This window comes from Aedes aegypti, unplaced genomic scaffold (genome assembly GCF_002204515.2).
Source record: "Aedes aegypti strain LVP_AGWG unplaced genomic scaffold, AaegL5.0 Primary Assembly AGWG_AaegL5_hic_scaff_1599_PBJ_arrow, whole genome shotgun sequence".
Lineage (NCBI taxonomy): Eukaryota > Metazoa > Arthropoda > Insecta > Diptera > Culicidae > Aedes > Aedes aegypti.
Genome location: NW_018735051.1, coordinates 43,728 through 55,507, shown reverse-complemented (window position 1 = coordinate 55,507; position 11,780 = coordinate 43,728). Strand labels below are relative to the sequence as shown.

General features: G+C 39.6%; 1 protein-coding gene across 17 annotated transcripts; it reads left to right on the top strand.

Annotated features, from left to right (window-relative positions):
- The first annotated feature begins 2,643 nt into the window (after positions 1-2,643).
- LOC110680574 (GATA zinc finger domain-containing protein 11-like) lies at positions 2,644-6,763 on the top strand. Of its 17 annotated transcripts, none has more exons than XM_021856365.1 (4): positions 2,644-2,805; positions 3,889-4,100; positions 4,391-4,805; positions 5,221-6,763. In XM_021856365.1, exons 3-4 carry the CDS (start codon positions 4,712-4,714, stop codon positions 6,744-6,746), a joined length of 1,620 nt encoding a protein of 539 aa, XP_021712057.1. In that variant the 5' UTR covers positions 2,644-2,805; positions 3,889-4,100; positions 4,391-4,711; the 3' UTR covers positions 6,747-6,763. The 17 variants fall into 17 exon arrangements, 16 of the variants coding, with proteins under 16 accessions (XP_021712057.1, XP_021712053.1, XP_021712058.1 ...); XM_021856361.1 differs by having other exon boundaries at positions 3,863-4,100; XM_021856364.1 differs by lacking the exon at positions 2,644-2,805 and adding an exon at positions 2,812-3,762.
- The last annotated feature ends 5,017 nt before the right edge of the window (positions 6,764-11,780 follow it).

Below are 11,780 nucleotides of genomic sequence, written 5' to 3'. Positions count from 1 at the left end.
CCGGGGTAAGTGGAGCCTAAAAAAAACAGTACATACAAATTGTTCAAAATGATTTCAAAACACAAATATTTTTTTAAATCTTACGGTTCAGTTACCTTATGACAGCATATTTTCTTATGGTTGCCTGGATGAGAAGTAATGGTTTAAAAATATGGAAAACTTCAAAAAAAAAGTTTGAAAAGATGCACTTACTACATTCTGCGGGACACATTAAATCAGTGTTTCCCAAACTTGTTTTGACTTTCGCCCCCTTGAGGTCAATATATTTTAGAATCGCCCCCCTGATATAATTTGTTTTTTTTTCTGATTCAAATAATCGCTAAACTGTGTTGAGATTTTGATATTCATCTAATCATAAGTGTACAAACATGATTGAACTTTCAAAATCATTTAAATAATATCTTATATGTGATAAATATTAACCTTTTTGATTTTAAAGCAAATATCGTAGGTATTCAGACAGACTGAACTAGGGAAAAGTTTGGCCTTTTAAAGTTAAGTCAAGGGCTCTACCAATTCTGATTTTTTATGCTAATTTTATGCAAATGATTTAGTTAAGTTCAAATACTACATGTATCGAACGAATGAATGGTATTTTGAATGCTTATAGTACGTTTTCACTTAATCACCAAGAAACAATATGAATGAATATGAATATAAAGTCAAAAATATCCTCGACTTTATATTCATAGAAGATTCATGGAATAGCTATCATATTCATTAACTTTTCAAAATAAGAAAATTTCTCGTTTTCTTTAGTTTGCTATCTTAAATAAAACTTTCCAACATATCTTTTTTAATGACTAATATCGACAATTATAAAAATTATCAACCAATTAGTAATTTATAATAGCAAACGATCAGTTATCATGCGTTCAATACTGGCTTCTGAAGCAATTTTCACTTAACAGCGACCACCGATACAATTTTGGCCCATTTCCTATTTCTCCAATCTTATGAAGATTTTTTGAATCACTTGTTTTTCTGAAATTGTTGAAACAAAGTTTAGAAATTTTGGATGATTATTTTACGATACTGAAGACGGTTTATCATTAATTCCAAAGCTAAAAAGAAATATATGTTGATCCAGAAAACTTTACCATCACTGCAACTTAGCGTATAAAGGTAATATTTTTTTTAAAGAGTAGTGTCAAACAAACGGTGCGTGAGGAGGTAGATATCAATCATAAATCATAAACTGTCTAATCTTTAAAATTCGGCATAAAAATATTTTGTTTACGATTTTGATATATTTATTTGAAATGTAACTGTGACCACAAATTATACAATTTCACGCTATTTTTAAGGAAACTCTCAGTTGCTGATTCATGTTTTAAAAATCACATAACCCACAAAAAAATTTAATGCATTACACGAGCGTTATATTTTTGAAAATTGACAAGTTTTGCCTAACATTTTTTAAAAATGAGCATAAACAAAGACAGATGAAAAATAAGGAATTTTTCAAATGCATAAGAGTATAATCTTCCATTAAAATGAGTGTTTTCTACAAATGATATAAGCCGTAGTTATTAATTTTTCTAATACTAGCACTTTCGCCCCCTTTCTGGCTTTTTCGCCCCCCAAATTCAGTTTTACAAATTTTCGCCCCCCTAGCATTGAAAATCGCCCCTAGGGGCGAATTCGCCCACTTTGGGAATCACTGCATTAAATCATTCAATGCCCCGACAGACGGTTATTACGAACAAAATGCCCATCAAATCTTAATTCATGAGGTCATTCTGCACCTCCGGGCTAATTAAAAAAAAACCCCTGGGAGGAATCACGAGAAATCTGAATTGGATGTTTTTGACTTGAAAATTCAATATAATCCATAAAAAATATACGTAAAAGCACTGAAAAAATCTACATAAATGCTCAAAAAGTTAGCCCAACTGTTCACAACTAGTATATAATTGTTACCGTTCTTATAATTAGAAATATTTACAGCTGACTTAACTTACCAGAGTGGCTTAAGTATGTTTTACATGGCTTAAACTAGAGTGCCTGTAAACAAGAGTGACGTCGTGTTCCAGTTTTTACAGGTCTCCTGCTCGATTAGATCTTGGATTTGTATGGAAATGACAGTTTGCCGCTGTTCCAATTGTGACATTGACGCCACTCTTATTTAAATCCATTCTGGCTTAAACCATAGTAAGCTTAGTTTAACCCTTTTGGGACGGACGATTCTTCAACTCTATGATCAAATTTGTCTTGCTAAGTGGTAACGCTCTAGAAATAATTGTACTCTGCATGTTGTGTTAATGTAACTCATTGGCTAAGGACAATCGAAGACAGATAGACATTATATGTGAATATTCGTCGCGAAAGCGTTAATAGAATAAAATCTAAGAAATAATTTTCAATAAGATGGAAAAAAAATAATCAGAAATTATATTTTTCAAAAATCGATCTAACTAAACGAACGATTCTTAGAAAACGGATTTGAACAAAAATGCTACCAGTAAGCATATCCCTCATTCTAGAGTTAAGCTTCATGACTTTTCGAACATGGATTTTTTTTTCTAGGTCACCCTATCGTAAAGTCGCTACGAATGAAACCGAAAGCCGCCATCCGTTCATCCAATAACCATCCATATGCTACAGCTAGACGTCGACTAATCTCGATTTTCCTTTTCTGCTTTCTGCGTTTTCAGAGTTCTAAATTTACGGAGCACAGCGCGGATAGCGTCACGTAGCCAAGAAGCAGCAGCAGCCAGCACCATTAATTAGCGACGTAACCCGTGACGTCCTCGCCGACCGTCCGTCGCGACGTTGAGACGACACGGCGTAGAAAGAAGATGGGTACGCAGCAGCATTACTTTCCCAAGATCCGTGCCCTCGAGGGCCCATCAGGCCTTCAGTAGTGCTTGCGATCGCGTAGTCTTTCAAGAAGACCCTTCTACAGCCTATTATTACCCTAAAACGACATCGGTAGTGTGAGGACTTGTCTCTATTCTCTTGGAGATGAATCTCCGTACGCGATCCTAGATCGCAGATCGGGGTTGATCTCGTCGCGACGCAGCAGGCTGCTCTTTTCCTGGTGTCAAGACTACGGCAATCTATCCAAGTGAGCGGAGAGTGAGTGGGAGCGAAGCGAGGGTTCGCGAGTTGAACGAAACGAAGCGCCGCGGCCTACTACGGGTCTACTCTACAATTTTTTGGTCAGTCGCGAGAGTGTGATCCCACTCGTAGGACGTGTGAGAGATCGTTCGCTAGCTGTCCGCGAGTTTCCGAGATTGAGCGCCGCGTAGCAGGCGTTGAGATACAGTGATTTTTATTTTTTGCGCAAATAAGAATAAAAATTGAAGAAAAAGTGTTTTTTTATTTGTCGAAAACAGAGAAAAAAAAATTGCAAGTGAAATATCCGCGGCATGTCGAGTTTGTGCTAATGGGGAAGAATATTCTCCGCCACGAAGAAATATCTCGCTCGATAGGGTGCGATTTTCCTCGGCAGTGAAGAAAAGTGCGGTTCTAAAAATAAAAATCTCGAGAAAGTGGCGGCAGCTCGTGTGTGAACATGCTGCACTAGTAGCTGCAGGAAAACAGAAGAATCAAGAAGATTTCGCCTTCTCGTGGGGAAGAAGTTTCAATGAAATGTGAAAAATAATCGCGAAGAAAAAGAAGGGAAAACCCAACCGCCCGAAACGCAAAGAAAATCTCGTGTTTCCCATTCTTTTGTTCAACGGAAATCAAAGAAATCCAACGCCTCCTAGATGAATGAAGCTTTCAATTTCTATTATCAGAATTTGTTCTCGATAAGTGAGTGCGAATCACCCCTCGTCGCTTCCAAACACTTTACACTCTCTCTCGCTCTCTCTGATGTGATGTGCTAGCCCCCCTTTCTCACCAACAATCGCAGAATATTAGTAATTTTGTGCATCAAAGGAAGACCTGTCCCACACCAACTGGACACCCTAGAAGAGTGACCCCTCATCAAACGGATCAGACAATCAGAGAAAAATAACCTCCCCTACAGAATCAATGTTACATAGATCCAATAGAAGATAAAAAAAAAGTTATAAACCCTTCCCCAAGAAAACAATCGGTAATGAAACCGTTCCAGCTTGACCAAACAACGAATCGTCATTTTTCCGAGTGTAAATAACATGCAGTCCCTCAGATAAAATAAAATCTGTGTTTGTGTTTGATGGTGTGATTAACCCTCGCTCGAATTGCTCTCACTCACTAGTCCGCTAATCCCCCACCGTTCCGTTTGCGGACCCCTCGTCTCGAATTGGCAAACGAGAGCTCGACGAGGGGTCACATGGATCACCGGGACTCGCCTACTAAACGCCACCAAAACAGCCTACTTATGCCGCTTATGTTTCGTCTATGTGTTTGTGTGTTTCCTCTCCTTTTCTCTCTCTATCTTTGTGCGTGATTGTAGCTGCTAATGAAAGTTTGAAAACGAAATGAAAAGTTCCCAAGAAAATTTATCCGGAAAAAAGTTCAAAATTGATAGGAAATGCCTACCATGAGCTGATAAACACAAGAGAAAAAAAGAAAATTTATCCGGTGCAGCAGGAAAAGAGAAAAGAAAACGAGAGTTCTCTCTACCAAATGTGTTTGCGTTTGTGTGTGTGCGTGCGCTCGCCTACGATCAATCAAAAGCACAAACTGTGCGTTGCCTGGATTTCGTGAACCGCGGTTAACCAACCAGCCACGTGCACGTCCACAAACACACACCAACACGTGCGTGTGATTGTGAATGTCACATTGTGCTACCGTTCTCTCGGCCAATCATCGGGGATCGACCTCTGCGGATCGGCCTTCACTACCTCCTTGGATGTGGATAATGATGTGTAAGAATATGAAGAAATTTGTAGTTGTGTCACCATTGTAAAATATAAAATCGTCATTGGTCTGGGCGAAGAAGACCAATAGACACCAGCGAAGAGAAGTGCTGAATCCATGTTTTCTCTGTTTACTCGTTCACCGTTCATTGTTTTTGTTGTGATTAATGTGAACAAAGCAAATCAATACACATCAAGCCCATTTGCCACAATCGACTTCGCGCGTTGAAAAGCAAGCTATCCAAGTTCTAATTATTTTCCCCTCTTTCGTTTATTTTCAACACACAAAAAATGTGCACTGTGGAATCAAACCGAAACGGAAACCAATGAAATCGAAATAAAATTGTGCGACAATTCATACTGAATACGTGTATACCCGCGCGCGCGTGTGTTCTTGTTGTGCGTATAACCATGGCAACCGCAGCGAAGCAGTCCTCCGCTTCGTCTCCTTCGTCGAGTGTTCATAACTTCGCCGAAGGTCAGTCGAGCAACCACCAACAGGAGGACCTCGACGCGATCGCGAAGCAGATTTCCGATCACGCCGAAGCAATCTACCAGACATGGAAGGCCCGTGGCCTAGCGCCAACTGAAATCCTCAACTGCCAACTGCCGACGGCGGACGGTGAGAATGCTTTTAGCAAAACCTTGAGCCCTACGACAACTACCGCTACCTCTTCCGCATCGCCGGGCTCGCCGTCCTTGCCGTCTTCTTCGTCTAGCGTAACCCAGAAGTCCACTTCCGGTGTAGCCGAACTACTCGCACAGGCACCCGAACTCTCCAACAACAGTCTAGAGCAGTTGGTCAGTTCGTTTGTCAACGAAGACAAGGCTCGGATCGCTGCACAGAAACGAGGTGCCGGACGTCCGGTTTCGGCTGGGTCCACTATCAAGAGTGTGCTTCAAAAGTTCGAACAAAACGGTGCTCAGAACCTTAACACTTCCCCTATCAACAAACCTAACTACATCCGGCCAAGCAGCACTACACCGAACAAGGTGAACAATAACAACAATAACCTTAGTACTCTGAACAAGAACAATGTTCCAGATGTCCTGAAGGATACACTCGTTGAGAAACCCCGTGAAAAGCCACAGACACCGGTCAAACCGGACCATTTGCTGAACCATGTTCCTAGCTGGCCGCTGAAGAATCGCGTAGTGAAGGCCAGCGGACCAAACAGTTCCGACAAAGCCAATCATCAACCCAGTTCGGCAAATTCCGGAAGCACCAGCAGCAGTAGTAGTAGTAACAGTGGCCTTAGTAGCATCACCGGCTCAACCGGTTTCATTTCCAAGAATACCGCGGAACTTATGGATGAAGTTTCGCGGGAAGAGGAACGTCTGATCAACGCACTGAAAACGGGAACCGTTCTCAACAACAGTGACAACCTTCTTCCGGAGGTTATAACCTCCACCCTCCCGGAGACCCGGGACGTCCCCGACTACGGATACAGTAGTAACCGACCCCTCGATATGGTAACCTCGTCGACTGTAGTGGCCAATGGGTCTACCAATGGCACAACCAACGGTACCAATGGTACTAGCGCTGGCGCTGGCACCGATCCGAACAATCCCGCTGCCGCCAACGCCGCCGGGGTCAAGCACTGGAACGGGGTCCCGATGAAGCCGAACCACATACCGATCCTCAGCATTCACCAGATCCACGAACAGCACAAGCTGTCGACGAACTTTACCCGCAATGTCGCAACCACAAGACTGCCGAAGGATTTTGGCCGCCCGGCGGCGTCCGACGAGAAGAAGGAGTTCCAGGCGAAGACCATTCCGAGCCCGATCCGGCCGTTCCTGTCGCGGGGCTCCGTGGCCGAGCGGGTGCTCATCTTCGAGAAGTGCCCGGAGAAGGCACCGCCCCGGGAACGCGCCAAGGAGAACGTCAAGGTGCAGGTGAGTAACAATTTTCACACTTTTTTGGGATTTTTTTTTTTCGTTTCATGATTAGAAGTTGATTCACTTGAGAGGTCGTGAGAAGGTAAAATTACGAAACAGGATTTACTCATCGCTTTTCGAATGAATCATAGAGTCTCAATTGAACGTGTAATCACAGACATATGGGCAAAACAGTTTTGTACATTTTTTAGAGGGTGACTCCAAACTTTTGCATGGAAGTGTATAGTAATATACACTGTATATGTACGATCCCTATATAAAATGCATTCTCTGGGATGAAATTCTCTTACAGGCCAACAGTCCTTTGTTTATAATCTCAAAGATTTGTTACTTAATTTGACTTGACAAATGAACCGAGTATTTCATATTACCGCGCGCAACTCAAGTTCAAAAGCCATCTATTGATAAAAATTGAACCCAAAGTTTCAGTTTAAAAGTTCTAGTTGGCTGACCGACATTGATCACATTATCTTCCACGCACCCTTAACGTTTCTCCCGCCCTCCGCTGAAACCGTAGAAGAATGGCTTTTCCACATACCATAACACGTTAATGGTACTTATCCCTTTCGTTGTTTTCAACCTATAATGGCATGTGGGGCTTGGCACCGAACCACAATAGTGGGTACGACTCGGTACCGCGAAGGTCTGCGATCACCAATGCCAGATACCACCGCGACCTGTGATTTGTGATTTGTGTGTGAGGCTGCTCCACACCGCACTTCTAACTGGTGTCCGTGCTCGTGCCGTCATCTCGTGAACCAAGGTGCCAACTTGTGGAGAGGCCCGAGCCTGTTATAATGGTACCGTAAATCGGGGGCAAGATGATCAGCATTTTAGAACTTTCCTTTACATTACACTGCGAAACATTTTTTATCTTAAGTCTTGAAATACCGCTATTTACATTAATATAGGTTTGTTGAATCCATTACCGTTATCAAAAATATTATAGAGGGTCTAGTTTTTAAGATATTGGATGTGAAACATGCAGTATTTAACGGCTTCAGTCAACTTGTATGCAAGTTTGCCAGCTTATGTGGCAATTTATTTGCTTTATTTACCATAGAAATCAAACCTCGTGTATTAAAGTATAGTTACCAACAAAATGGAAAAGTTTTTTAGAGATATATTAAGACTTAGAAAGTATTGTATTTTGTCAAATTAGAGAAATGAACGTTCTATGAAGACTGCAGGCATGTTAAAATATTCGATTTTGTCGAAATTTAATCGTTTTTCATTCTGCATGCTTGATGGATTCACGGGAACAAATCCATTCTCAAAATCTGGAATCTGAGTCATGATTTGGGAATGAAGTTTTTATGTTATGAAAATACACCATGAATATTGCTGTTTCCATTTGAGCTGCAAAGCTTGATTAAAGATCCTCAAAATGCGGTAACACAAAACAATTACAGGACACCTAGCAATCACCGTCGACTTAGCAAGAAAAATTTATCTTTGACATCGCATTTTTTGTGGAAAACCTTACCGCGTTTGGTGTTCCCGCATTTGATATTTGCATTTAAAACGCACACAGCAATAATATTCACGAAGTCATGAATTTTATCTTCGTAACACACACCGTGCGTTACGATTTTTTTCCGTTGACAGCAAACCATGGCTATGATATCAAAATCATATATAATCGAACTAGGAATCTTGAACTGAATTCCGGAAAACAAAAATATTATTCATGAAAATGGGTGCGAATCGTTTATGACTCCATGGCTTTTTTTAGGCCTTACTTACCTAACTTACTCGCATTTTCTCGGGCACTCCATTTTTTGAATCCCTACTACTTTTCCCACTTACCGTCTGTTCAGTCGAAATCTAATCCACAAAATTAAATTCGCAAACTCTGCCTAGTACACAACACTAGCACGGTTCCGTTTTTGGCAACTGGTATTTCAAGTTTAATCTTTTATGTATTTGGCCACTGTTTGCTAAAATGATTTGAAATTGGATAATATTAACGATGATTCATTTCAAATTAATATATTTTCTTGATCATCTTCATTGAAATCTACTTCCTAACAACGAATAATTAAAAAAATAAACAATCTTCTAATATAATGAAATTTTTGTTCAATATATTATAAAATATATTGGTCCCTAACTCGACAGTAACGAGCTACATCAGTCCAACAATTTTTTTTCACATTTTTTATAGTAAACATGTTTTTTATGGTAAGAACAGCAATAGTAATATAATTTGGTCTATAAGAAACTGGAAACCAAAACCAAGGAAAATGTTTATTTAAGATTTTTCCAAATTACTTTTGAGCGCTACTGTATATCAAACTGTTAGAATAGATTATCCTTTCATTTCAGTCAGTAATCAATATCAAACTTTGTATTGAACTTCTCAATTCCAATTTTTTGTTTGAACCCAGTCACTAAGAAAAACAAATATAAAAAATAGGGGGGGGGGGGGGGGGTGCTCGATCTGCTACGTATTTTTCCAGGGGGGAGTACCACCATTTGTGACGAAATGCTACGAGTGGGGAGGGGGTGTAAAAAATCAGTGAAAAAATGCTACGTCATTTATGGACGGCCCCTAACGAAAATTGTAATTTGTCCATATTTATTTCAATTATGATACAAAATACAATCATACTATCAAATAAGGATTATGTTCGATCATGCTTGCGTCATCCAAAGTATTTATTCATATTCAAAATAGGGGGACTGGGGGTAGTTTGCCCATGTTAAGGAAAACAGCGATTTTATATGTAAAAACATTATTTTATGCTCTTTTTTTAATGATGGTCGGATAAACAAACATGTTTTCTATCAAATAGTGGAAACAGCTATCCATTTTAGCTTTTCTGAGTTTTATAAATCATTTTTTAAAAAATGCTTGCTTAACTGCATATGTATTGTTTTGCGGGGTAAAATGCCCCGCTTCAGTTCGGCGTTAGCCATGCTGTAAACGTACGCACACAATCATGCTTGTTTATAGGTTGCATACATCCGGGCGTTTGTTCAAATGTTATTGTTCAATAATAGTATACATGCTGATGCGAAAAATGTACATTTGTAAGTTTCCAAATTACGCGTAACTTCAATATGGCATTACGTTTGGTAGAATTTGAATTCAAACGGCTGTTTTGGTGTTATGAAATAGGGGTGGGCGTTTTGCCCCCAGAGTTGATTAAAGTTTAGGTCCTTCAATAAGCTTTTTAAGGACAAATTCAACATATACAAACTATGACAGTACATAAGTTGGCTCCCGGCGATAGTTTCAGAAATTTGGTTATTTATCGACCTAAAATTTGACCTTGAAGATCGCACAAAATTGCAACGAAAATAGCGAAAAACGTTTTTATACGTTTTTTACGATTTTCTTGAGAAAAACACATAAAAATATATTAGGAGCAGCATTTTTATCCATTTTCTATAACCTAGGGTGAAAAAAAGTATTCTAAACCACACCGTTCGCCCAAATCGAGGGTGGCGCGTTTTGCCCCCTATGGGCATATTACCCCAGTTCCCCTAGTTACTAAATAGGTTCAGAATTAAGTCGATACGTCAATTTTTTTTAAGATTTTGAAACTTTTCTACTTTTTTAAAAAGGCGTGCATATTTCAAGGATGTGTTATTCTACGCAATCATTAGTCTCCATAATAGCTTTCTTTGCTACTAATACACCATCTTGATTGGATCATGATTTCTCAATTTTTTGACTTTGTCAGGATTGGGTGCTGTCCGGTGCTGGGGGATCTCCCCCTATAGTTTTAATTTAAATCAATAATTTCAGAAATTTAACTTTTTTTAATTCTTACGAACAACACTGATACGTCCGATCGCCAAGTATGTAGTAAATTTTCAAATCGATACTAACTGACAAAACTGACAGATGCGCGTAACGCCCAGAGTGTTTATGATTATTATAGTCCATTTTATGAAACGGCAACACTGATGATATTGCTGTTACTTTCACATGTTACGACACCGCCTTCTGTCAAAATTTCATTCATAGAACAAGCGATCAGCTGTTCAAAAACGTCTTGTAAAATGGACTATTCATGGAAACGTTTGTTTTTGTTCATGATATTTTGTGTTATCGTCATGATATGAATTGGATTCATGGTTTCATGAGATTTTTTTTTGTCTTTTCATGGTTTTTTTATTCGGGAACAGATTGTTTTCCGTGTCAGATTACTAAAAAGGTATATAAATCATAGTTTAAATTTCACGTGAACAATAATAAAACCAATATTTTATACAAATTTGGCGACCTGAAACTCAAAATATGATTTGCTTGAAACATTTCTGAGAGCGACATATGATTCAGCAACCCCAAATTTACACATGATTTGATTCTTGAGACACACAAAAATGTTATTTTTGTTACGCTATGCAACTCATAGAACAATCTCAAATATTGATTTTTTTTAAGGCACTCTGTGCTCGTGGCCTCTACTGTGCCGGAATCAGTTGATCTGTAGCTTCTTCTTTACCGATACAGATCTATTTTCAACTTATCTATATTTACATCTTACTTTCACTCTCTCCTACTCTTTTACTCTCACACCGAGCAGGTAGGAGAGAGCTCTGCTGTTAGTGAGGCTAGCTGCCTGCGAAGAGGGTCAGTTTGTCTCAGTCACCATCTGATACTGACGGAGGATGGATGTGCTCCCCAAAGCACGGTCCTGCGTGAGGCGTCTTCTGGTGGCTGGATGGGTTTTTTTTGGGGGGCTGGGAATCGAACCCATGACCTTCCGCTTATGAGCGAAAGCGTAACCTCAAGGCTACAGACCCCCTATAAATATTGAAAAATATTGAAATTGACGCTCTGGAACGAAACTGATCATGATATAAGAGAACATGTTTAAGATTAAAAAAATAGGTAGCCAGATCCTATTCTTGGCACTTTTGATTCACTTCGGCAGTAGGGTTTTTTGAAAGCTACAAAGCTTATATTCGGCCACAGCATGCGTCATACTAAAGTGCTTCTTATTGCAAAGTTTCAGACGATTCGGCCGAGAAAAACCCCCCATGCCAAAGTGAATCATGGAAGTGCCCAAGTGGTTCTGCACCCACCTTTTCTATTAAATTTATTTCCCAGAATCTGAAAAAGGA